The sequence below is a fragment of the Pseudophryne corroboree genome, chromosome 3 (genome assembly GCF_028390025.1).
Source record: "Pseudophryne corroboree isolate aPseCor3 chromosome 3, aPseCor3.hap2, whole genome shotgun sequence".
Lineage (NCBI taxonomy): Eukaryota > Metazoa > Chordata > Amphibia > Anura > Myobatrachidae > Pseudophryne > Pseudophryne corroboree.
In genome coordinates, this window is record NC_086446.1 from 250,387,379 (window position 1) to 250,411,732 (window position 24,354).

Here is a 24,354-nt window from a genome sequence, read left to right on the forward strand (position 1 = left end):
GGCTGGAGTCAGGAAAACTGACTCGCTGTTATCCTGTATGCACCCAACAAACTGGGTGCTCTTGCTTCTAAGCAGACGATTGCTCGTTGGATTTGTAGCACATTTCAACTTGCACATTCTGTGGCAGGCCTGCCACAGCCTAAATCTGTCAAGGCCCATTCCACAAGGAAGGTGGGCTCATCCTGGGCGGCTGCCCGAGGGGTCTCTGCATTACAACTCTGCCGAGCAGCTACGTGGTCGGGGGAGAACACGTTTGTAAAATTCTACAAATTTGATACCCTGGCTAAAGAGGACCTGGAGTTCTCTCATTCGGTGCTGCAGAGTCATCCGCACTCTCCCGCCCGTTTGGGAGCTTTGGTATAATCCCCATGGTCCTGACGGAGTCCCCAGCATCCACTAGGACGTCAGAGAAAATAAGATTTTACTTACCGATAAATCTTTTTCTCGTAGTCCGTAGTGGATGCTGGGCGCCCATCCCAAGTGCGGATTGTCTGCAATACTTGTACATAGTTATTGTTACAAAAATCGGGTTATTATTGTTGTGAGCCATCTTTTCAGAGGCTCCGCTGTTATCATGCTGTTAACTGGGTTCAGATCACAGGTTGTACAGTGTGATTGGTGTGGCTGGTATGAGTCTTACCCGGGATTCAAAATCCTTCCTTATTGTGTACGCTCGTCCGGGCACAGTATCCTAACTGAGGCTTGGAGGAGGGTCATAGGGGGAGGAGCCAGTGCACACCACCTGATCCTAAAGCTTTTACTTTTGTGCCCTGTCTCCTGCGGAGCCGCTATTCCCCATGGTCCTGACGGAGTCCCCAGCATCCACTACGGACTACGAGAAATAGATTTATCGGTAAGTAAAATCTTATTTTTTGTACCGCTCGGCTGCACAGGCGATGGGTGGCGACTATGCGTTTGCACGGCTGCTAAAAGTAGCTAGCGAGCGATCAACTCAGAATGAGGGGCCCATATTCGGACCACAGGAACCAGTGCAAAATACATTACAACTAGTTCTTCTTGACAGACGTATAGTATGGGCAATTGGTAAGTGTGTTGGCACAGTATTGTTTGTGCCATAACCCTTACCACTCGGGTGGTCCGTTGTTCCAGTGTATACACCACATTAGGCTGTCCAAAAATATGATAAAATTATCCTAGATCTCGCAGTTTACCTTTTTGAGCTACATAATTTCACAAATGCCCTATAGCTTTTGTCATTTGAGGCTTGCATATTTACCACAACCATATGGTTTAAGCTTTCTGTAGTTTCCCTACACAGGTATGCAGATAGGAAGTATCATGTGCACAGACAAAATGCTTCCCCATCTCAAATATTTGAAAGGACAGCTAAACCTACAAACCAATTTGGCTTATAGAACTGATTTAACCATAATGGATATTGACTGGCGCTGCTCTCAGAATCTTTTTGAATTCGAAGGATAAAGCATAGTAGCTGTAATTGATATATCTGACACTGAATTTACAGTCAAGTTGGTGGAAAATGACATGTATATTTTTAAATGTTATTAGTAACTACTTTTTATATTGATTAATCTATAATTCGAGTTTAATAGCTAATAAAATCCGGCATCTTCTACAAATACATGTTAGAACTAACTCTCAAATTTTAGTTTTTTAGATGTATTGATTTTGTATAATATTTGGGACATACTTATTGAAAGAAGGACTGTCAGTGAGAGCCAACAAGCAGACAGGGTTTGTGTCTTTGAAAACAGAATGAACACCGATATTATGAAAGTATTTTGTGTTCTATGATTTTAAAGAGACTTTGTACTAAGTTTGTACTCTGTGTTCTTCCATATTTAGGGTATTTCCAAGAAGAAGAAGATTTGAAGGGTGATAGCGTAAAAGATGAAGAGGAGGAAGATGATGACAGCAACTCTGCCACTCCGCTACAGGACAGCACTTACTCGCCCACAGATGAAGAACAAGAGGTAGCGGGAGACCCGAAAACAAGCATCAGTTTCCAAAATTCTCCAGCTAGTCACATATGCAATCAAGACGGGGAAAGTGAATCCTTGGTGAGTGATGCCAGTGATCAGGTTACTGATGTAAAAAGCATATCTTCTAAAGATGCTCAGGACCAAAAAACAGACCCCCTACCCAGGCTCCAACCAGAGGCAAACGATTGCATGGATAAAATGAAGATGGCCTATGCCAACATATTGTCTGACTCGTACTGGACAAGTTTGGGACTAAGTCTTAAGATGCCTCGCACAGAAAGAAAAGTATGTGACAACCGTAATGGAACCACTAAAGGAGAGTTTGATTGGCATCAAGATGCACTATCTAAAAGTTTACAGCAAAATTTTCCTACAAAATCTATTTCTAAACCAAACCTCTTCAGTTCTGTTCAGTTGTACCGACAAAACACCAAAATGTACGGCACAGTCTTCACAGGAGCAAGTAGATTCCGTTGCAGACAGTGCAGCGCTGCTTATGACACCTTGGTGGAATTAACTGTGCACATGAATGAAACTGGCCATTACCAAGATGATAACCACAAGAAAGACAAGCACAGACCTGCTAATTTTTCAAAACCCCGGAAAAGGGCATTTCAGGACATGGACAAGGAGGATGCACAGAAAGTCTTAAAATGCATGTTTTGTGGTGACTCATTTGATTCTCTCCAAGATCTAAGTGTTCACATGATTAAAACAAAACACTACCAAAAAGTGCCTTTAAAGGAACCCATTCCAAGCATCTCATCAAAAATGGTCTCCTCTGCAAAGAAACGGGTGTTTGAAGTGACTCGACCATGCTCACCAGATTCAACCACGGGTTCCTTTGTAGATCACTGTTCCACAACGAAGAACTCAAATTCCCAGCTGTCCTCCAACAATCGATATGGATATCAGAATGGTGCCAGCTACACTTGGCAGTTTGAAGCCTGTAAATCTCAAATACTGAAGTGTATGGAATGTGGGAGTTCACATGACACTTTGCAACAACTTACAACACACATGATGGTCACTGGACATTTCTTGAAAGTTACTAATTCAGCCTCAAAGAAGGGTAAACAGTTGGTTTTGGACCCCCTAGCTGTAGAAAAGATGCAGTCACTATCGGATTCACCATCAGGTGACAGTCCGTCAAAGCCATCAGCAAGTTCTCCCTCGGGTGAATCCGCATCGGAAACTGTGACCAGTAAAGAATGTAAAGTAGTGCATAATTCAGAAGATGCTAATAAAGATGAAAAAACAGACACTAGTGAAGAACATGAAGATGTTCTGGAAAAGCCCCTAGATCCGACACTGAAATACCAGTACCTTCGGGAAGAAGATTTGGAAGATGGTTCCAAGGAAGGTGGAGACATTTTGAAATCTCTAGAAAACACTGTAACTTCTGCTATTAACAAAGCCCAAAATGGAACACCAAGCTGGAGTGCTTATCCCAGCATCCATGCTGCGTACCAAATTTCAGATGTCATGAAACCTTCAGTCTCCCTTGGTTCTCAAGTAATGCAAATGAGACCCAGCTTCTCCAATAAATTTAGGCCAATTGCTCCAAAGTGTAAATCTGTGCCACTTCCTTCAAATACGCCACCAGAATCTCAATCTACCCAAGTGAAAGAGGAATCCGAAGACATGGACATGGAAAAAGAAGAGACAAAAGAGATCATGAAGATGGAGGTGATGCAGGTAGATAAAAATGAGGATTCACCAAAAACAGAATCTTTTTATGAGGCAACAAGAAAAGACCCCAGCTCCCCAAAACGTGAGGAGAAAACAAAGCAAACTTGTGAGGAAAAGACTAAATTCCTGGAACCCATAGAGCCTTCTCTGGGCAGTGACGACTGTTCTGCACTACATAGTTCAGCAAATCATTCCCCTGACATTCCATGTGTGAATCCTCTCAGCGCTTTACAGTCTGTATTAAACAATCACCTAGGCAAAGCATCTGAGTCATTAAGGCCAGCAGCCAGTTCAAATCCCACAAGTCTAATTACTATGTTCCAGAAGCCTCCTGTGGCACGTATAGAAAAAACAGTTGTATGTCCAACTCCACGACGGTCTGCTGGTCACTATTTATTTGAAACCAATGACCAACCAATTGATCTTACCAAATCTAAGAATAGGAAAGTAGAGTCAGCTAAGGCCCAGTCATGCACCTCTCCACCCCAGAAGCATGCTTTGTCTGACATAGCTGATATGGTTAAAATTCTTCCAAAAGCTACCACCCCAAAGCATGTCGCTTCTGCAAGAATGGCATCCATAAAAATAGAGATGGATACCAGGCGCTTTGAAGAAGTTTCAGCGGAGGTCTCATCCTTGCATAAAAGAAAGGGAAGACAATCTAACTGGAATCCTCAACATCTCCTCATCTTACAAGCCCAATTTGCTTCAAGTCTTTTCCAGACTTCAGAGGGTAAATATTTATTATCGGACCTTGGACCTCAAGAACGGATGCAGATTTCTAAGTTTACAGGACTTTCCATGACTACAATCAGCCACTGGTTGGCCAATGTAAAATATCAGCTTAGAAAGACTGGTGGGACAAAATTTCTGAAAAACATGGACAAAGGCCACCCTGTGTTTTATTGTAGTGACTGTGCTTCTCAGTTTAGAACCCCTTCCAGTTATATAAACCACCTAGAGACCCATCTTGGGTTCCAAATGAAAGATATGAATAGGCTGGCAGTTGAACAGCAAACCAAGGTAGAGAAGGAAATCTCTAGGGTGGCTGTTCAGCGGTCACCTCAGTCCATAACGGGAGAAGAAGATACAGACTGTAAGTTTAAATGTAAATTGTGTTGTCGGACATTTGCCAGCAAGCATGCAGTTAAGCTGCACTTAAGCAAAACACACAGCAAGTCCCCGGAACATCATTCACAGTTTGTAGCCGAAGTTGATGAGGAATAGACTGTAAATGATGCGTGTATTCTTACTTTTATTTCTTTTTGTGACTGTACAGTTTATGAAACCAACAGAACAGGCTTAAGTGCTTTCATAGAAGTAGTACATTTCCTGAAGTATAAGGGTATATGTTGATGTATATACTGGTCTACTTCTATTATTTTTGGGTGGGGCAGCTCCCATGACATACAGAAATGTAATTCCTTTGTTTTTTCTTTTTGTTTTTTTAAAAAGCTGCTACTAAACCGTACTCTATAGAATTGCATTACTCCTAATTTACATACACTGCGACAAATACATTTTCAGTAGGTTATGAGACCCAAAGTGCCACATTCCAACACCGTAACACATTGGGCCAAATGCAATAGAGTGAGAGTTTCAGAAAGTGAGAGATTTTGTAAGGTTTTTCAGTTTATTTTAAAGTGGCAATCATTTACACTGAAAAAGCAGGTTGATCTTGTTGTGTAAATGATTGCCACTTTAAAAAAAACCTGCAAAACCTTACCAAATATCTCACTTTTTCAAACGCTCACTCTATTACATTTGGACCAGTGTGTACAATGCATCGACATTACGTGCAAAAAAGTAGAAGTATCACTAAATATGGTAGGATACCTATACAAAAATGAAGACTCCCATTATCTGCTTATGTTTTATTTATTACACCATAAAGTGCATTTGTTCCTTTAGATATTAATAGTACTTTTACTAAGTATTTTTACACATGTATTTTAAGGCTCTCAAGAAGCCTATCCCAGCATTTGTGAAAAGATAGAATACATATAATCTCATATTTAAAAAAATACATTTAAGTTGGGTTTTAAGTTTAAATCACCACCATTTAATGTTAGCAGAAACCGCTTTAGTCACTGACCATAACTTCCACAGAAAATCTCTAGGGTTGGAGATTCGTCCCCGGAGTTGTTCTTACTTTTTAGTATTGCACAATAACATTCCTCTTAATATGCCAAATACAGTTATGCCCACCTGTTCTTATTCTTTATGCTACAGAAGTTATGCCCTTATTTATCAATGAGAGATACATTTCACTGTGAGTGATACATTGTACCAGCCAATCAGCTCCCAACTTCCATGTCACAGGCCGGGTTTGAAAAATGGCAGGAGCAGATTGGCTGGTGCAATTTATCACTCACAGTTAAATTTATCACTCATTGATAGATAAGAGTGCTAATATTTATTGAAAATGAACATGAAAACTTTAAAAAGTAGATTATTATAAAGGTTCAGTCAGCATGACCTGATGGTGGTGTTGCACATAGCATGTTTAATGCTACATCTCCGCAGCAGTGTCCCAAGAAATTATTAATAGAAAATACTACCCAGGATGCAGAAAGGTAATGTTGGAATCCATGCATAAAATATCTGTGACTGTCTGTACTTCACAAACTGTTTGTCATATGTTGTCAATCTGTATCACATCCAAGTCTGATTCATCAATTTCAAAATGGACAAAGACAGCAGTACAAATGCTGGGATTTTCTTAAAAGATACAAAGAAACACTTTCATCTAAAGAAGAATGCACATTGCACATACATCAACAAATAGATCATCATCAGAGTAGTGTGATAAATAGGTACAGAAGAAAAGTTTGTTGTTTGGACTAATAGCAGCTATGCAGTTATAGGGGTATATGTATCAAGCCTTGGAAAGAGAATTAGTGGAGAGAGATAAAGTACTAACCACTCAGTTTCTAACTGCCATGTTACAGGCTGTGTTTGAGTTAGGAGATGATTTGTTGGTACTTTGCAGTTGATGCACCAAGAAGGGTCAAGAGTAGTGAAGTTGCCCGTAGTAACCAATCAACTTTGAAGTTGATATGGGCAACTTCTCCACTGTTTTCAAAGCTTAATACAACACCTTTATCTCTCTCCAATATTTAATACATCTCCCCCATAAGAATGATGAGGGAAGACATTGATTAGTGTTGAGCCTTGGGTTTTTTTTGTAATACTTAAAATGCAGCGTCAGTGATGGCAGCTATAGGCTAACAACAGCTGGACAGTTTGTTACTGATACAATCATTGTTGTGCTGCAGGAATAACTTAAAGCTTTGTTCAGCCATAATACATTCTATAGGATGTGCACATTTGTCATCTTGTTGCTGGACATAATGTTTAAATATATGTTCATCTGAAAAATCACTGCTGGGAGTTATCTAGACATAGGTCAGTGAGTACACACCTGTGCTGGATTCTGCAAAAGTACCATGTTTAACCACTGTCAGAACCGAAAAGTAACTGGATACCATTATATATTTCATTACAAAAAGATACTAAGCATTCAGACTAGGCAAAGGGTTCCCTTTCATTGTATAAAGTATGGGCCTAAAAAAAACAGTTTAAAGACAAATTCTCAAATGTTTCACATGGTTAAAAATTAGTTTTCAAATACACAGATCCACCAAAACAATATTCTAGTATTATGAACAATATTCTTCAAGGCTACTTTCCGAAACATCACAGTAAAAATGTAAAACAAATTGTATGATTTTCAATTGAATACATTGCACCCTTGAAATAATATCCCTTGAAGATTCTTCTTTTGGGTGAATGTTACTGTTTCATAGTAGTTTTAACAAGCAATAGGTGGGTGCACAGCATTTGCTACAGCAATTTGGTAGCATTCATAACCGTCTGAGTTTAAGCTACTAGAACAGTTGCACTTGCTGTTTTAAACTATACAGTTTTTAAGACATTACAGGTTTTTTTCATTGTATGAGAATCCAGATCTTGTAGGACATGACCAACTTTTGATAAAGCAGACCCACCATCCACATAACGGTGGTAGACATTTATGGGGTGAACCAATACCAGCCTTTATGACTCGTGTCAGCGAGACTCTGGTGAAACGGCATTTTAATAAATATTGGTTTAGTCCACAGAATGGCCAACTCCACCGTGTGCGTGCAATTGTTGGGTTTAGTGGGTTGCAAAATACAGAAGAACTTTGATACAACATATAAGCTTTTTGCTTGATGTCCAAGAATTGCATTTGCGGTTTGCAGATAATAGGGGGAAACTATTTCTGTTTGCACTCCGTCCAGTACACTTCTTACAAGATAACTTTTATAACATGGGATAAATGCAATTAAAGTTTTGTTTTGCTTCAAATCATTATTTGTGCATCCATATTTCAGAATTAGTGGGCCCAACATAAAAATGTAATTAAAGTGTACTTCCACCTCATTTGGTAAATACGCCATTAAATAAGGCTTAGTTACATATTCTAGTAGGGTCATTCATTTTAAGGTTCGTTATTGTCTTGGTTAGATCTATAAAACTTTGACGATAAAAGGAGAAGCGTGGCTTCTGCTGCCACAGACACGCTTACTGTATATAGTGCTGCAATATAAATTTGCATTGGGGGAAAAAGCACAAAAAAAAGAAAAGAGAGAGGTTCTTTATATGCCTTGGATTGTTTATGAAGTGTTAACATGCGCAGGAAGTTGATTTTGTACGGTATGTTAACTTGCTAAAGATGTATCTCTGATTTGCAAATATAACTTAAATACAAATGTTCTATCATATGTTGTTTAAGGCGAATACTTAATCTGTTAAGTTTGTAATATATAAATGCTGTAACTATTCATATTTAAGCAGGTTATAATGATAACAAAAATGAATATTACTGTTCTACTAATTAAACTGTTATTTTTTAATGACCAAAGAGTTTAACGTCCAGTTATTAATTTGCAGCAATGTGTCTGTTGAAGTAAACTGTGAACGTCTTGAAAAAGATATGAGGCATGGAGGAGAGTATTGAAGGTTATTAAGTTATTTATAGAGCATCTACATATTGCAAATCACAATGCTTAATATTCCCTAAAAGCACACGTGGACACACATACACTTTTAGGGCTAATTTCATCTAAAGCCAAGTAACCTACTAATACGGTATGGAGCACCTGTAGAAAACCCATCCAATAATATTACCTCTGCTTTCGTAAATTTGTGTGACCAACGTTATGCTATAATAACTAGGTTCAATCAGAGACAGATTGGCCATAGGGCTCACCATGAAGAATCCTGGTAGGCCGATGTGTATGTGGGTCCTGTTTTGTGTTTTGTCATGTGGCCCCAGCCCTAACATGATAGGCAGCCCACCGCACTCGGGGTCATTCTGAGTTGATCGCTAGTTGAATTTGTATGCAGCGCAGCGATCAGGCCAAAAATTCGGCAGTTATGCGTATGCGGCGCAATGTACGGGCGCAACGAACTATGTAGTTTTGCACAGGGTCTAGCAAAGCATTTCAGTTGCACTGCTTGCCGCAGAGTGATTGACATGAAGTGGGCGTTTCTGGGTGGCAACTGACCATTTTCAGGGAGTGTGTGGAAAAACGCAGGCGTGCCAGGAAAAATGCAGGCGTGGCTGGGCGGGTTTGTGACGTCAAATCCGGAAGTGAATAGTCTGAAGTGATCGCAAACGCTGAGTAGGTTTTGAGCTACTCTGAAACTACACAAAAAAAAAATTGTAAGCCGCTCTGCGATACAACCGTTCGCACTTCTGCTAAGCTAAAATACAAGTGGGCGGCATTGCGTTTGCACGGCTGCTAAAACTAGCTAGCGAGCGAACAACTCGGAATGACCCCCTCAGTACACTGCATTGTCCCCATTCATTTTATTTTTCCATCTCTGAAGTACAGCAACTCTGCCATCCAGTGATGCTGCCATGGCTACATGGTACAGTATGTTATACTGTACCTCTTGTGCTGCCCATGTTGGACCTTTTCTTCACAATAGTACAGGGCCACTTTTAGTTCCCAATCTGCTCCTGGCATCAGACACTTGTGTGGTATGGAAGGTAGATAGTAACTAGGTTGACAGTATCTAGGTCGACCACTATTGGTCAACAGTAACTACAGTAGGTCGACAGGGTTTTTAGGTCGAGGTCAAAAGGTTGACAGGAGTTTTTTTATGTTTCTTTGGTGTTGTTTTCTTCGTAGAGTGACCGGGAACTCCAATTAGTGCACTGTGTCCCCTCGCATGGCTCGCCATGCTTCGGGCAAGGTGGCTCGCTCCACTACCGCTTCGCCCGGCACAGATTACCGTTCCAATCGTAGTCCACATGGATCGTTAAGTATGAGAAGGTTCAAAAAAAGAAAAAAAATCGTGAAAAAAATCATGTCGACTTTTTGACCTGTCGACCTAGAAACCCTATCAACCTAGTTACTGTCGACCTAGAGACCGGATCCCATCAGACACAGCAGCAGCAAAGATGCAAGGAAATCCATATTTGCATACAATCAGGCCTTATAAGGAGACCCCACCCCCTCATCAGACCTCACCTCCATTAGGGCTGCTTCCATAAATTTACTGGGCTGGTTTTCCATCCCAATCCGCCCCTGGGTACAATTATGAGAAACCCTCCTCTCCATATTTAGTAGAACATTTGTGAGTCCCGTCCCGTGTGTCCCCGCCCCCCCCCCCCCCCCCTCCTCCTCAGAGCGGTATAAACATGAGACCACCCCATACCATACTTCAGAGTGGTACAGTCCTGTAGTGTAATATAGAACAGCTGTAACATTATGAAAAAGTGACATTTACCCTTCTGGGATTTTGTCATTTATGTGTTCGGGTACAATGAGCAACAACAGATCCTGATATTTTTGTTTGTTTAAGGCATAGAAAGTTGCTGTAAAAAAGTAGCTATCTGGTCTCAGTGCTCTCAAATCTCCACATAAACTGGCCTCTTGCTGGAAGATCACTATGACGCCCAGGACGAATAATAATCTGATCCAAATTGATTGGGACACTGGTGGTAAATATGGTAGAAAGGAGAGCCAGAAATGTGGACAGCCATTGTCCAAACACACTAATTCAAGTGAAGGCAGACAGAGCTCGGCTGCTGAGACTGTGTATAGCATGGGTCTTCAACCTGCGGCCCTCCAGCTGCTGTGGAACTATACATCCCAGTATGCCCTGCCTCCATTTTAGCATGCCTTAATAGCAAAACTGTGGCAGGGCATGCTGGAAACTTATACCCCTTTTTCACTAGCACTTAGAAACACGGGTAAATGTGCGGGGGCGCGCATTTACCCGTGTTGTGCCCTAGTGGAAAAGGGTTTCCCGGCAAATTCCCGGATCAAGTGATCCGGGAATCCTACCCGGGTAGCTAGCCGGGTTGAACACGTGTTCAACCCGGCTAGCTGTCTAGTGTGAACGGGAGCCGTGTCGAGGCGACACGGCTCCCGTTCACAGTGTATAGGGAGGGCGGCGCTGGGAGATCATGTGATCTCCCAGCGCCGCCCCTGCCGCGTCAGTAGCAGCGTCACCAACCCGGCAATATGCCGGGTTGGTGAGCGCTATTCAAATGGGGTCTGCAGACCCGTGCTTTAGTGGAAAAGGGGTATGAAGTTGCACTGCAGTTAGAGCGCCACAGGTTGAAGACCCATGGTATATAGCAATGTTAAGACCAAACTAGATGATGTACATCTCTCTTTGGCCTATTATCAGGATCTGCTGGCTTTACCAACATTCTTTTCCCCAATATCCTTAACCATTGTTCTAATAATTCCTATAACAACATTACAGATGATACTTGCTAAGTCAGTGTTTCCCAACATCAGTCCTCAAGGCACACTAACAGTCCAGGTTTTAGTGATATCCGTGTTTGAGCACAGATGGTTAAATCAAAATTACTGAGGTACTCCTCAAGTCACCTGTGTTGATGTATGGCTATCCTTAAAACCTGAACTGTTTAGCTAGGTACACACTATACAATTATTGGGACGATTTGCCAATAATTGGAAGAACGACCAAAGTTATTGTGTAGTGTGTACGAACAATCGTGTCAGCGTCTCACCCATAATTCTGGAAAATCTTGCCCACACACAAAATCAATCAATTTTCCAGTCTATCGTCCCAAATCAAAAATATCTGCCACAATCTCCAGATATTGAGCAGTGTGTGTGTGTGTATTCTCAATAATCTGGCCATATTTCCTGTGTTTTCCTCTCACTACATCATCCTACTTGCGGGCGGACATATGCAAATGCAGTGTGATGTGGCAGAAAATTGGTAACTTTAAAAAATAAATCTTTTAGTGTGTAGCTCAGATATTGGTGCCTACAATTTCCCGAAAAATTGTCCAATTGTCGGGCCGACCAAAAAAAATCCGACAGTGTGTACCTAGCTTTAGTGTGCCTTGAGGACCAAGGTTGGGAACCCCTGTGCAGAGTATTCAAATAAATCACAAATGTACACTTTTTCTATGAATGTATTAGAATTAGCCTACATTACTGATCACACACACCAATTGCTTCTCAGCACAGTAACACACAGAATACGCTCCAGACACACAATCTCACTACATTCCCTCACAGAGAACATTTCATCCCAAATGATGTGTTCCTCTCTGATATTGCACCTTGGCTTGTTCCCGGTCTCTTCTGGTAGAATGCAGTCAAAGAATTAAACTGACACTCGGTTCTACCCTATGCCACTCTCTCCTCAGCGGTGACATTATCAAATCTTACCTTGTGCATATATATAAGACTGTGGATGTATGCTTAGGTTTATGGATAACGCTGAGTTAGTAAGTATGTGAGCACAAACATATTTCGGTCCAAGAATGTGCCAGTGTGTGTAAATGTGTGTGCAAGCAAGAGCGTGTGAAATTATCTGCTTCCACCTATGTCTTACTATAACTACTACACAATGCGCCACACAGAGTTTACAGAACATGACTATATTTCATCACATCAGTTTGTTTAGTTCCCTGGGCAGAGCTGTTTTAGTATCAGTAACTTACAAGCATGAGAGCGGTATGCTACAGTACATTCAACGGTTCTCCAAACAAGATACATCTTATGCCTGTCCACATGTCTCTGAATGGTAATAGTTTTTAGCTTTTAGTGATTCCGTGTGGAAACATCTGGCCTCTTGCTCTCCTTTCTCAGCCGTTGTGTTATCAATCTGCACCTTGGTGTTTACATAGGACCATTTTATGACATTTATGTTGCTGTTGGCAGATGTTGCTCAAGGCTTAAACCCCAGTGCTCTAGAAAAATGATGGAAACCAGAACATTAAGACTCTTAACTGGCTCATGTAAGGAGAGAGCACCAATATCCTGAAGCCTGTCTCTCCCAGTAACATCAGTGGTTTCAGTAACTAATTGCAACAAAAGCATTTTTACATGTTTCTTTTTTCTTTTTCAGCTACAAACTATATTTTTAACCAAATGAATCCGATATCACTTTACCCCATTACAAACTAAAGGGGGCTAAGAAGAAGGGGTGGGGTGTAATAAACTTTCAAAGGAGGACAAGAGCAGAAGTTGCCCATAACAACCCATCAGCCTGTAGCTATCATTTGTCAACTAGACATGGACAAATTTGTTGGTAACCTTCAATGAAAAACAGAAGAACCCATGTTATACTCTGAAAAAACTTCAAAGTGACAAAAGGAACTGGCATCCTCAATCGTTTATTGTAGATTTAAAATAATTGTAGTCAAGAAAATACCATTAGAATCCAGATGCGCTCAAAAGAAACGCATAAAATAAACATTCATAGTGCATCAAATGTATATAAAAGACCAGATCAATTAAAATATTTTGGTGAGTCTTATACCTAAAATATAAGTCTACTTTTTTAAGAGTAGACAATCGCGTTTTTGGGGGGAGCTGAAGTTCCACCAGTATAGATTCTGTATGCCTCTGGTTTTCCTCTCCACAATTGGTACCCAAAAAACAGCTAAAAAACCTCCAATGGTGCAATATCTTTTATTCACTGTGCTGAACATATAACAAGACGGGGATAAGGGTGGTCTCTTACCATATGAAGTGGTCTACAAGGTAGACAATACCAGCAAGTTTTTAAAGATGGTTATACCTGGGCGTCCCCGGAACCATCCGTTCAACTCCACAGGTGATGTCCCAACCGTCTCCCTCACAACAAACAAGTCCTCCACCCGACGCGTTTTGACACAAGCAGTGTCTTCATCAAGGCATGAGGAGGAACTGACATTTCAATCTATCTATACCCATCTTAATTTACAAAGGGGCAAACCTATTTCCAGACATGGAACCATGATCACCTAAAATTCCCATTACAATACTAATATTTCACTCCGTTTTTAATCCAGTCCGCATTTTACAGTGAGCCACATGTTCCCGCCAAAGAAGAGAGCCTATCCTCTCCAAACGATAAGTCCCGCCGGCCGGAAGTGGTCACCGCGGCCGGAAGTGCGTCATCGCGCCTGCGACCGGAAATGCGCCATCCACGTCATCGGTAATCCACTCCACCCGGAAACCATGGGTGCACGGCTTCATATGTCCCACCGGAAATGTGTTGTCCATACAGTCTCCTCTCTCTGTTAAGAGATTCACCTTTCTCAGCCATATTGGTTTTAATGAAAGTCCACGGTAAAGTCACTTTAGTGAAGGGAATCACCTCAGGAGAAGGAGAAAACGCCAAAATAAGTTAAATTCCATCATAAATACTAAAACAATCCTTAATTCCTATAAATATCCTATTAAGAGGGTTTTTAAAATAGATACTTTAAAAGAATATATAGAATCCCTTTCTAGTAAAAAAAAAATTCTTAAAAATAAATAAAATTTTTACAAAAACCATTTCAACTCGAAATCCTTATTAAGTCCTTTAGGGGTGAGGGTGCCATAGTTATAAATCATAGTCATTTCACTTCTGGCTAGTTTGGACCCAAAATCATGTCCCCTACTGTCTCCCCTAATATGTTTCAAACCATAAAAATTCCTGATGTGGGCTATATCACAATTATGGATATTTTTGAAATGTAAAGAAAGGGCATGCGTTTCTATACCTTTAGTGATATTCCTCAAGTGTTCCCCTAATCTCACTTTTAGGGGTCTACCAGTACGTCCAATATAAAATTTCCCACACGTGCATTCGATGCAATAAACTACATTTGAAGTATGACAGGTGATCAGATCCGTTATCTTAACCTTTTTATTATTGATCTTAACCTCTGTTATTTTCATACCAAATGTATTCTTTACTTTCTTACATATCGTGCACAGCCCACATCTATAAAAACCTTAGGGCCTTTTGGGGATACAGGACACATGCTCCTTACCAATTTGGTTTTAAGGTTAGGGGCCCGTCTGAATATACACAGTGGGTTTGAAGGTAAATCATCCCCTTCTTTAACACTTGCCAGTGCTTCCTAAAAATCTGTTGGACCTTCGTGTGCTGTGATGAAAAATTCGTAATGAAAGCCCATGGGCTTTCATTACAAATTTTTCATGGTTTGAAACATATTAGGGGAGACAGTAGGGGAAATGATTTGGGGTCCAAACTAGCCAGAAGTGAAATGACTATGATTTATAACTATGGCACCCTCACCCCTAAAGGACTTAATAAGGATTTCGAGTTGAAATGGTTTTTGTAAAAAATTTATTTATTTTTAAGAAATTTTTTTTTACTAGAAAGGGATTCTATATATTCTTTTAAAGTATCTATTTTAAAACCCTCTTAATAGGAAAATTATAGGAATTAAGGATTGTTTTAGTATTTATGATGGAATTTAACTTATTTTGGCGTTTTCACCTTCTCCTGAGGTGATTCCCTTCTTCCCTTCACTAAAGTGACTTTACCGTGGACTTTCATTAAAACCAATATGGCTGAGAAAGGTGAATCTCTCAATAGAGAGAGGAGACTGTATGGACAACACATTTCCGGTGGGACATATGAAGCCGTGCACCCGTGGTTTCCGGGTGGAGTGGATTACCGATGACGCATTTCCGGTCGTGGGCGCGAAGACGCACTTCCGGTCGTGGGCGCGGTGACAACTTCCGGCCGGCGGGACTTATTGTTTGGAGAGGATAGGCTCTCCTCTTTGGCGGGAACATGTGGCTCACTGTAAAATGCGGACTGGATTAAAAACTGAGTGAAATGTTAGTATTGTAATGGGAATTTTAGATGATAGTGATTCCATGTCTGGAAATAGGTTTGCCCCTTTGTAAATTAAGATGGGTATATATAGATTACAATGTCAGTTCCTCCTCATGCCTTGATGAAGACACTGCTTGTGTCGAAACTCGTCGGGAGGAGGACTTGTTTGTTGTGAGGGAGACGGTTGGGACATCACCTGTGGAGTTGAACGGCTGGTTCCGGGGACGCCCAAGTATAACCATCTCTAAAAACTTGCTGATATTGTCTACCTTGTAGACCACTTCAAATGGTGAGAGACCACCCTTATCCCCGTCTTGTTATATGATCAGCACAGTGAATAAAATATATTGCACCATTGGAGGTTTTTTATCTCTCTTTTTTGGGTACCAATTGTGGTGAGGAAGACCAGAGGCATACAGAATCTATACTGGTGGAACTTCAGCTCCCCCCAAAAACGCGATTGTCTACTCTTATACATAAAATATAAGTCTATTTTTTTTTAAGACTCACCAAAAGATTTTAATTGATCTGGTCTTTTATATACATTTGATGCCCTATGAATGTTTATTTTATGTGTTTCTTTTGAGCGCCTCTGGATTCTAATGGTATTTTCTTGACTACAACGATTTTTGGAGTGTGGGGTGACACTTCTCTATCCATTTCCTGAAATCAGAGGCAGCCATTACCGGCGCACGGTATTTTATCATAATTGTTTGTTTTCTTATATTTAAAATAAGTCAGACTTTGCATTTGAGTTTCAAATCAACAGAATATTTTTTTAATAAAAAAATAAATGAAATGGCATGGAAAAAAATGATGCGATCCTTAACCCAATATTTTGTTGCACAATCAAGCAATTTTATTTAGTACCCTAGTTCACATTATGGGGAATATTCATTATCCTTTAAAAGTTACAATTATTGCACTCCCCAGGGAATGTAGAAATTGTGCCATTCATCAAACTCCAGAAAAAATGCTTTTCCGGAGTTTGACAGTGAAACTGATCGCCATCCTGGGAACAGCCCCTGATTATTTTTAAGGGGGTTTGCGTTGCAGTTTATGCAGCAGGGGAGGGATGGGGGGGGGGCCACAGGTGCAGCGGGACAAGTGCTGGTGGTGAGCAGGGGCCGCAGCTGCAGCCAGAGGGGAAAATCATCACTGCAGCCGGTGATTTAGTGCCACTGCTGGGGGTTAGCGGGGGCCACAGGACACACACAGTGCCAGTAGGGAGGCTGCGGGACACAATGCCGGCAGGGGATGCAGAGGGGGAGCCGCAGCTGCAGCCAGAGAGGTAATTATCAATTTTCCGGAAGACCAGTTTTTCAAAAGTGATAATTTACTCATTGAGGCATGAGAATACAATGAGAATTGAAAACTAAAAATTCTCATTGCACAATTTTTCCCTGATGAATATGCCCCTATGTCACATTGTGGGGCTGCTAGTACACATTATACAACATAGTGACTGGGTGCTGCAGTGTAACATTATCCTGCAGCACTGAGAAGGAGTCTTCAGGGGCAGCTTAGCATCTGCAGGGATACTGGGCATGACCCCAATGTGATGTTATTGGGGGGTGGGGAGTCATGAAGCCACACTCCATGTGCTGTGAATGGTGGTGGACTTCTGCGAGGCCACGTCCCTTTCAGCAAAGCTATACACCCTTTTTGATTACACGGGGATCATTGACCACACCGGCTATTACCGGTGCCACCACTACCCTGCACCTGTGATAGCTGCACCCTCAGTAGCACCTCTTGTGTTGACAATGTTATCTTGACTACACCACTCTGCATTCCCTCCTGAGATGTGTAAGAACTTCTACATTCAAACCCTTTAATATAAACTACTCTAATCCATAAAATTAGGGCCCTAAATTAATTTGGTGCTTTTTTTAAACCTTGTTGTCAGATGTTTTCTTCCAATTAAAATATATTTTCATGCTCTATAATCCACTGCACTTTTTATCACTTTATACTGTAGATTACATGAGCAATAATTCTGTTATCTCACTTTGCACATTACAATGTAACTTTTTTAGACATTCGCTACATAATTATAATTCACATTGTTCAATGAGCTATTCCCAATCCACATACATCCGATTGTATTTACACCACTGTCATCCAAACATTTTAAACTTAATTACAATTAAACAGAATCAGATGTTACAGTGGGATTCTACCTTGTATGAGTAGCTGTTATTGCTCTATTACTATTCAACATATGGCACTCCAGCTGCTGCTATGGAACTACACATCCCAGTATGCCCTGCCACAATTTTAGCATGCCCTTATAGCAATATTGTGGCAGGGATTGCTGGGAATGTGTAGTTACAACACAGCAGCTGGAGGACGCATGTTGAATACCAGTGCTTTATTCATTTAAAATAGTGAATGTGCAGCGCTGCGTAATAATAAAAGGTCCACTGCCAACTTACCCTAATCAAAACCGCTAAAGCAACCCTAATACCCTATCCCTTAAACTAACCCTTTACCATAACCCCTAAACTAACCCTAATACCTTATCCCTAAATGGCAGACTGGATGAGCTATGTGGTTCTTATCTGCCACCAAATTCTAGATTTCTATGTAACTCACTGAATTATGAACGCTACTACCTCCTGATCAGTGATAATGCAGCCACCTATTGTGTGCTAGCACATTGAGAATTGACAGCTAGTGAGATTAATGGGAAAAAGCTACAGAGATAATAACTGCAGCTCCATCATTTAGGGACATTTAGTCCAAATAAATAAGTAAATTAAAGAATAGAATGTAAATTGAGTGAAGGCTGGGTTTAGTTTCCACTTTGGGGGTTGGGGAGATTTGCAAAAATAGGCCCCGTCTCCTGCAGCGTGATACCATGAACTGCAGAAACGTGAAGAGAGGGCAGGGCCATCGTGATGTAATTAAGAGAACCGGGTCATTGCATCCCATCTAACATTCAGTAGGCAAGTATGGGTCAGAGATGGCGGAGACATGGGGCATAATTCAGAGTTCATTGTAGCAGCAAATTTGTTAGCAGTTGGGCAAAACCATGTGCACTGCAGGGGGGGGGGTAGATATAACATGTGCAGAGAGAGTTAGATTTGGGTGGGGTGAGATTTCAAAATCTCAATTGCAGTGTAAAAATAAAGCAGCCAGTATTTACCCTGCACACAAACAATGTAACCCACCCAAATCTAAAGGGCCCTACACACTGGCCGATTTTTTGAAAGATATGAACGAGAACTCGTTCATATCTTTCAGTGTGGAGACTCCTGCGATGAACGATGCGCGGCCCCGCGCTCGTTCATCGCTGGTCTCCCGTCGGCTGTGCATGCAGGCCAATATGGACGATCTCGTCCATATTTGCCTGCACTTCAATGCAGCCGCGTGACGGGGGGAGTGAAGAAACTTCACTCCCCCCGTCACTGCCCCCCCGCCGCCGGGTCGCTCGTCGGCCGTATCCGCCGTCGGGCAGCTCGGCCAGTGAGTAGGGCCCTTAACTCTCTCTGCACATGTTATATCTGCCCCACCTGCAGTGCACATAGTTTTGCCCAACTGCTAACAAATTTGCTGCTGCAATCAACTCTGTATTACACCCTGGGTCTCATCCTGTACTATGATTGAGACAAATGACTTTCCACGCATGTGATGTAAAAAACAGCGCTCAAAACAAGCATCATAGGCTAATCACATTAACATAAATCGGAGTAAAAACTAGAGATGAGCGGGTTCGGTTCCTCGGAATCCGAACCCGCCCGAACTTCAGCTTTTTTTACACGGATCCGAGCGACTCGGATCTTCCCGCCTTGCTCGGTTAACCCGAGCGCGCCCGAACGTCATCATGACGCTGTCGGATTCTCGCGAGGCTCGGATTTTATATAAGGAGCCGCGCGTCGCCGCCATTTTCACACGTGCATTGAGATTGATAGGGAGAGGACGTGGCTGGCGTCCTCTCCATTTAGATTAGAAGAGAGAGAGTGAGATTGAGACAGAGACACTTGATTTACTGGAGCTTAGGAGTACTAGAGAGTGCAGAGTTTACTAGTGACTGACCAGTGACCACCAGTGCAGTTTTATTTAATATAATCCGTTCTCTGCCTGAAAAAAACGATACACAGTGACTCAGTCACATACCATATCTGTGCTCAGCCCAGTGTGCTGCATCATCTATGTATAATATCTGACTGTGCTCACACAGCTTAATTGTGGGGGAGACTGGGGAGCAGTTATAGGTTATAGCAGGAGCCAGGAGTACATATTATTAAAATTAAACAGTGCACACTTTTGCTGCAGGAGTGCCACTGCCAGTGTGACTGACCAGTGACCTGACCACACTGACCACCAGTATAGTATACTATATTGTGATTGCCTGAAAAAGTTAAACACTCGTCGTGTGACTTGTGTGGTGTTTTTTTATTCTATAAAAAACTCATTCTGCTGACAGACAGTGTCCAGCAGGTCCGTCATTATATAATATATACCTGTCCGGCTGCAGTAGTGATATATATATATTTTTTATATCATTATTTATCATCCAGTCGCAGCAGACACAGTACGGTAGTTCACGGCTGTAGCTACCTCTGTGTCGGCACTCGGCAGTCCATCCATAATTGTATACCACCTACCCGTGGTTTTTTTTTTCTTCTTTATACATACTACATCTCATTATCATCCAGTCTATATTAGCAGCAGACACAGTACAGTACGGTAGTCCACGGCTGTAGCTACCTCTGTGTCGGCACTCGGCAGTCCGTCCATAATTGTATACCACCTACCCGTGGTTTTTTTTTCTTTCTTCTTTATACATACTACATCTCATTATCAACCAGTCTATATTAGCAGCAGACACAGTACAGTACGGTAGTCCACGGCTGTAGCTACCTCTGTGTCGGCACTCGGCAGTCCGTCCATAATTGTATACCACCTACCCGTGGTTTTTTTTTCTTTCTTCTTTATACATACTACATCTCATTATCATCCAGTCTATATTAGCAGCAGACACAGTACAGTACGGTAGTCCACGGCTGTAGCTACCTCTGTGTCGGCACTCGGCAGTCCATCCATAATTGTATACCACCTACCCGTGGTTTTTTTTTCTTCTTTATACATACTACATCTCATTATCATCCAGTCTATATTAGCAGCAGACACAGTACAGTACGGTAGTCCACGGCTGTAGCTACCTCTGTGTCGGCACTCGGCAGTCCATCCATAATTGTATACCACCTACCCGTGGTTTTTTTTTCTTCTTTATACATACTACATCTCATTATCATCCAGTCTATATTAGCAGCAGACACAGTACAGTACGGTAGTCCACGGCTGTAGCTACCTCTGTGTCGGCACTCGGCAGTCCGTCCATAATTGTATACCACCTACCCGTGGTTTTTTTTTTCTTCTTTATACATACTACATCTCATTATCATCCAGTCTATATTAGCAGCAGACACAGTACAGTACGGTAGTCCACGGCTGTAGCTACCTCTGTGTCGGCACTCGGCAGTCCGTCCATAATTGTATACCACCTACCCGTGGTTTTTTTTTCTTTCTTCTTTATACATACTACATCTCATTATCAACCAGTCTATATTAGCAGCAGACACAGTACAGTACGGTAGTCCACGGCTGTAGCTACCTCTGTGTCGGCACTCGGCAGTCCGTCCATAATTGTATACCACCTACCCGTGGTTTTTTTTTCTTTCTTCTTTATACATACTACATCTCATTATCATCCAGTCTATATTAGCAGCAGACACAGTACAGTACGGTAGTCCACGGCTGTAGCTACCTCTGTGTCGGCACTCGGCAGTCCATCCATAATTGTATACCACCTACCCGTGGTTTTTTTTTCTTCTTTATACATACTACATCTCATTATCATCCAGTCTATATTAGCAGCAGACACAGTACAGTACGGTAGTCCACGGCTGTAGCTACCTCTGTGTCGGCACTCGGCAGTCCATCCATAATTGTATACCACCTACCCGTGGTTTTTTTTTCTTCTTTATACATACTACATCTCATTATCATCCAGTCTATATTAGCAGCAGACACAGTACAGTACGGTAGTCCACGGCTGTAGCTACCTCTGTGTCGGCACTCGGCAGTCCGTCCATAATTGTATACCACCTACCCGTGGTTTTTTTTTTCTTCTTTATACATACTACATCTCATTATCATCCAGTCTATATTAGCAGCAGACACAGTACACTACGGTAGTCCACGGCTGTAGCTACCTCTGTGTCGGCACTCGGCAGTCCATCCATAATTGTATACCACCTACCCGTGGTTTTTTTTTCTTTCTTCTTTATACATACATACTACATCTCTTTATCAACCAGTCTATATTAGCAGCAGACACAGTACAGTACGGTAGTCCACGGCTGTAGCTACCTCTGTGTCGGCACTCGGCAGTCCATCCATAATTGTATACTAGTATCCATCCATCTCCATTGTTTACCTGAGGTGCCTTTTAGTTGTGCCTATTAAAATATGGAGAACAAAAATGTTGAGGTTCCAAAATTAGGGAAAGATCAAGATCCACTTCCACCTCGTGCTGAAGCTGCTGCCACTAGTCATGGCCGAGACGATGAAATGCCAGCAACGTCGTCTGCCAAGGCCGATGCCCAATGTCATAGTACAGAGCATGTCAAATCCAAAACACCAAATATCAGTAAAAAAAGGACTCCAAAACCTAAAATAAAATTGTCGGAGGAGAAGCGTAAACTTGCCAATATGCCATTTACCACACGGAGTGGCAAGGAACGGCTGAGGCCCTGGCCTATGTTCATGGCTAGTGGTTCAGCTTCACATGAGGATGGAAGCACTCAGCCTCTCGCTAGAAAAATGAAAAGACTCAAGCTGGAAAAAGCACAGCAAAGAACTGTGCGTTCTTCGAAATCCCAAATCCACAAGGAGAGTCCAATTGTGTCGGTTGCGATGCCTGACCTTCCCAACACTGGACGTGAAGAGCATGCGCCTTCCACCATTTGCACGCCCCCTGCAAGTGCTGGAAGGAGCACCCGCAGTCCAGTTCCTGATAGTCAGATTGAAGATGTCAGTGTTGAAGTACACCAGGATGAGGAGGATATGGGTGTTGCTGGCGCTGGGGAGGAAATTGACCAGGAGGATTCTGATGGTGAGGTGGTTTGTTTAAGTCAGGCACCCGGGGAGACACCTGTTGTCCGTGGGAGGAATATGGCCGTTGACATGCCTGGTGAAAATACCAAAAAAATCAGCTCTTCGGTGTGGAAGTATTTCACCAGAAATGCGGACAACATTTGTCAAGCCGTGTGTTCCCTTTGTCAAGCTGTAATAAGTAGGGGTAAGGACGTTAACCACCTCGGAACATCCTCCCTTATACGTCACCTGCAGCGCATTCATAATAAGTCAGTGACAAGTTCAAAAACTTTGGCCGACAGCGGAAGCAGTCCACTGACCAGTAAATCCCTTCCTCTTGTAACCAAGCTCACGCAAACCACCCCACCAACTCCCTCAGTGTCAATTTCCTCCTTCCCCAGGAATGCCAATAGTCCTGCAGGCCATGTCACTTGCAATTCTGATGATTCCTCTCCTGCCTGGGATTCCTCCGATGCATCCTTGCGTGTAACGCCTACTGCTGCTGGCGCTGCTGTTGTTGCTGCTGGGAGTCGATGGTCATCCCAGAGGGGAAGTCGTAAGCCCACTTGTACTACTTCCAGTAAGCAATTGACTGATTAACAGTCCTTTGCGAGGAAGATGAAATATCACAGCAGTCATCCTGCTGCAAAGCGGATAACTGAGGCCTTGACAACTATGTTGGTGTTAGACGTGCGTCCGGTATCCGCCGTTAGTTCACAGGGAACTAGACAATTTATTGAGGCAGTCTGCCCCCGTTACCAAATACCATCTAGGTTCCACTTCTCTAGGCAGGCGATACCGAGAATGTACACGGACGTCAGAAAAAGACTCACCAGTGTCCTAAAAAATGCAGTTGTACCCAATGTCCACTTAACCACGGACATGTGGACAAGTGGAGCAGGGCAGGGTCAGGACTATATGACTGTGACAGCCCACTGGGTAGATGTATGGACTCCCGCCGCAAGAACAGCAGCGGCGGCACCAGTAGCAGCATCTCGCAAACGCCAACTCTTTCCTAGGCAGGCTACGCTTTGTATCACCGGTTTCCAGAATACGCACACAGCTGACAACCTCTTACGGCAACTGAGGAAGATCATCGCGGAATGGCTTACCCCAATTGGACTCTCCTGTGGATTTGTGGCATCGGACAACGCCAGCAATATTGTGTGTGCATTAAATATGGGCAAATTCCAGCACGTCCCATGTTTTGCACATACCTTGAATTTGGTGGTGCAGAATTTTTTAAAAAACGACAGGGGCGTGCAAGAGATGCTGTCGGTGGCCAGAAGAATTGCGGGACACTTTCGGCGTACAGGCACCACGTACAGAAGACTGGAGCACCACCAAAAACTACTGAACCTGCCCTGCCATCATCTGAAGCAAGAAGTGGTAACGAGGTGGAATTCAACCCTCTATATGCTTCAGAGGTTGGAGGAGCAGCAAAAGGCCATTCAAGCCTATACAATTGAGCACG

General features: G+C 42.3%; 1 protein-coding gene across 1 annotated transcript in view; it reads left to right on the plus strand.

Moving 5' to 3' along the window:
- TSHZ2 (teashirt zinc finger homeobox 2) overlaps positions 1–8,516 on the plus strand; it is a 276,315-nt gene extending 267,799 nt beyond the window's left edge. The window contains exon 2 of the mRNA XM_063958982.1: positions 1,828–8,516. Coding sequence (XP_063815052.1) covers positions 1,828–4,883 — 3,056 coding nt within the window. The 3' untranslated portion in view covers positions 4,884–8,516. The remainder of the gene's footprint in view (positions 1–1,827) is intronic.
- The last annotated feature ends 15,838 nt before the right edge of the window (positions 8,517–24,354 follow it).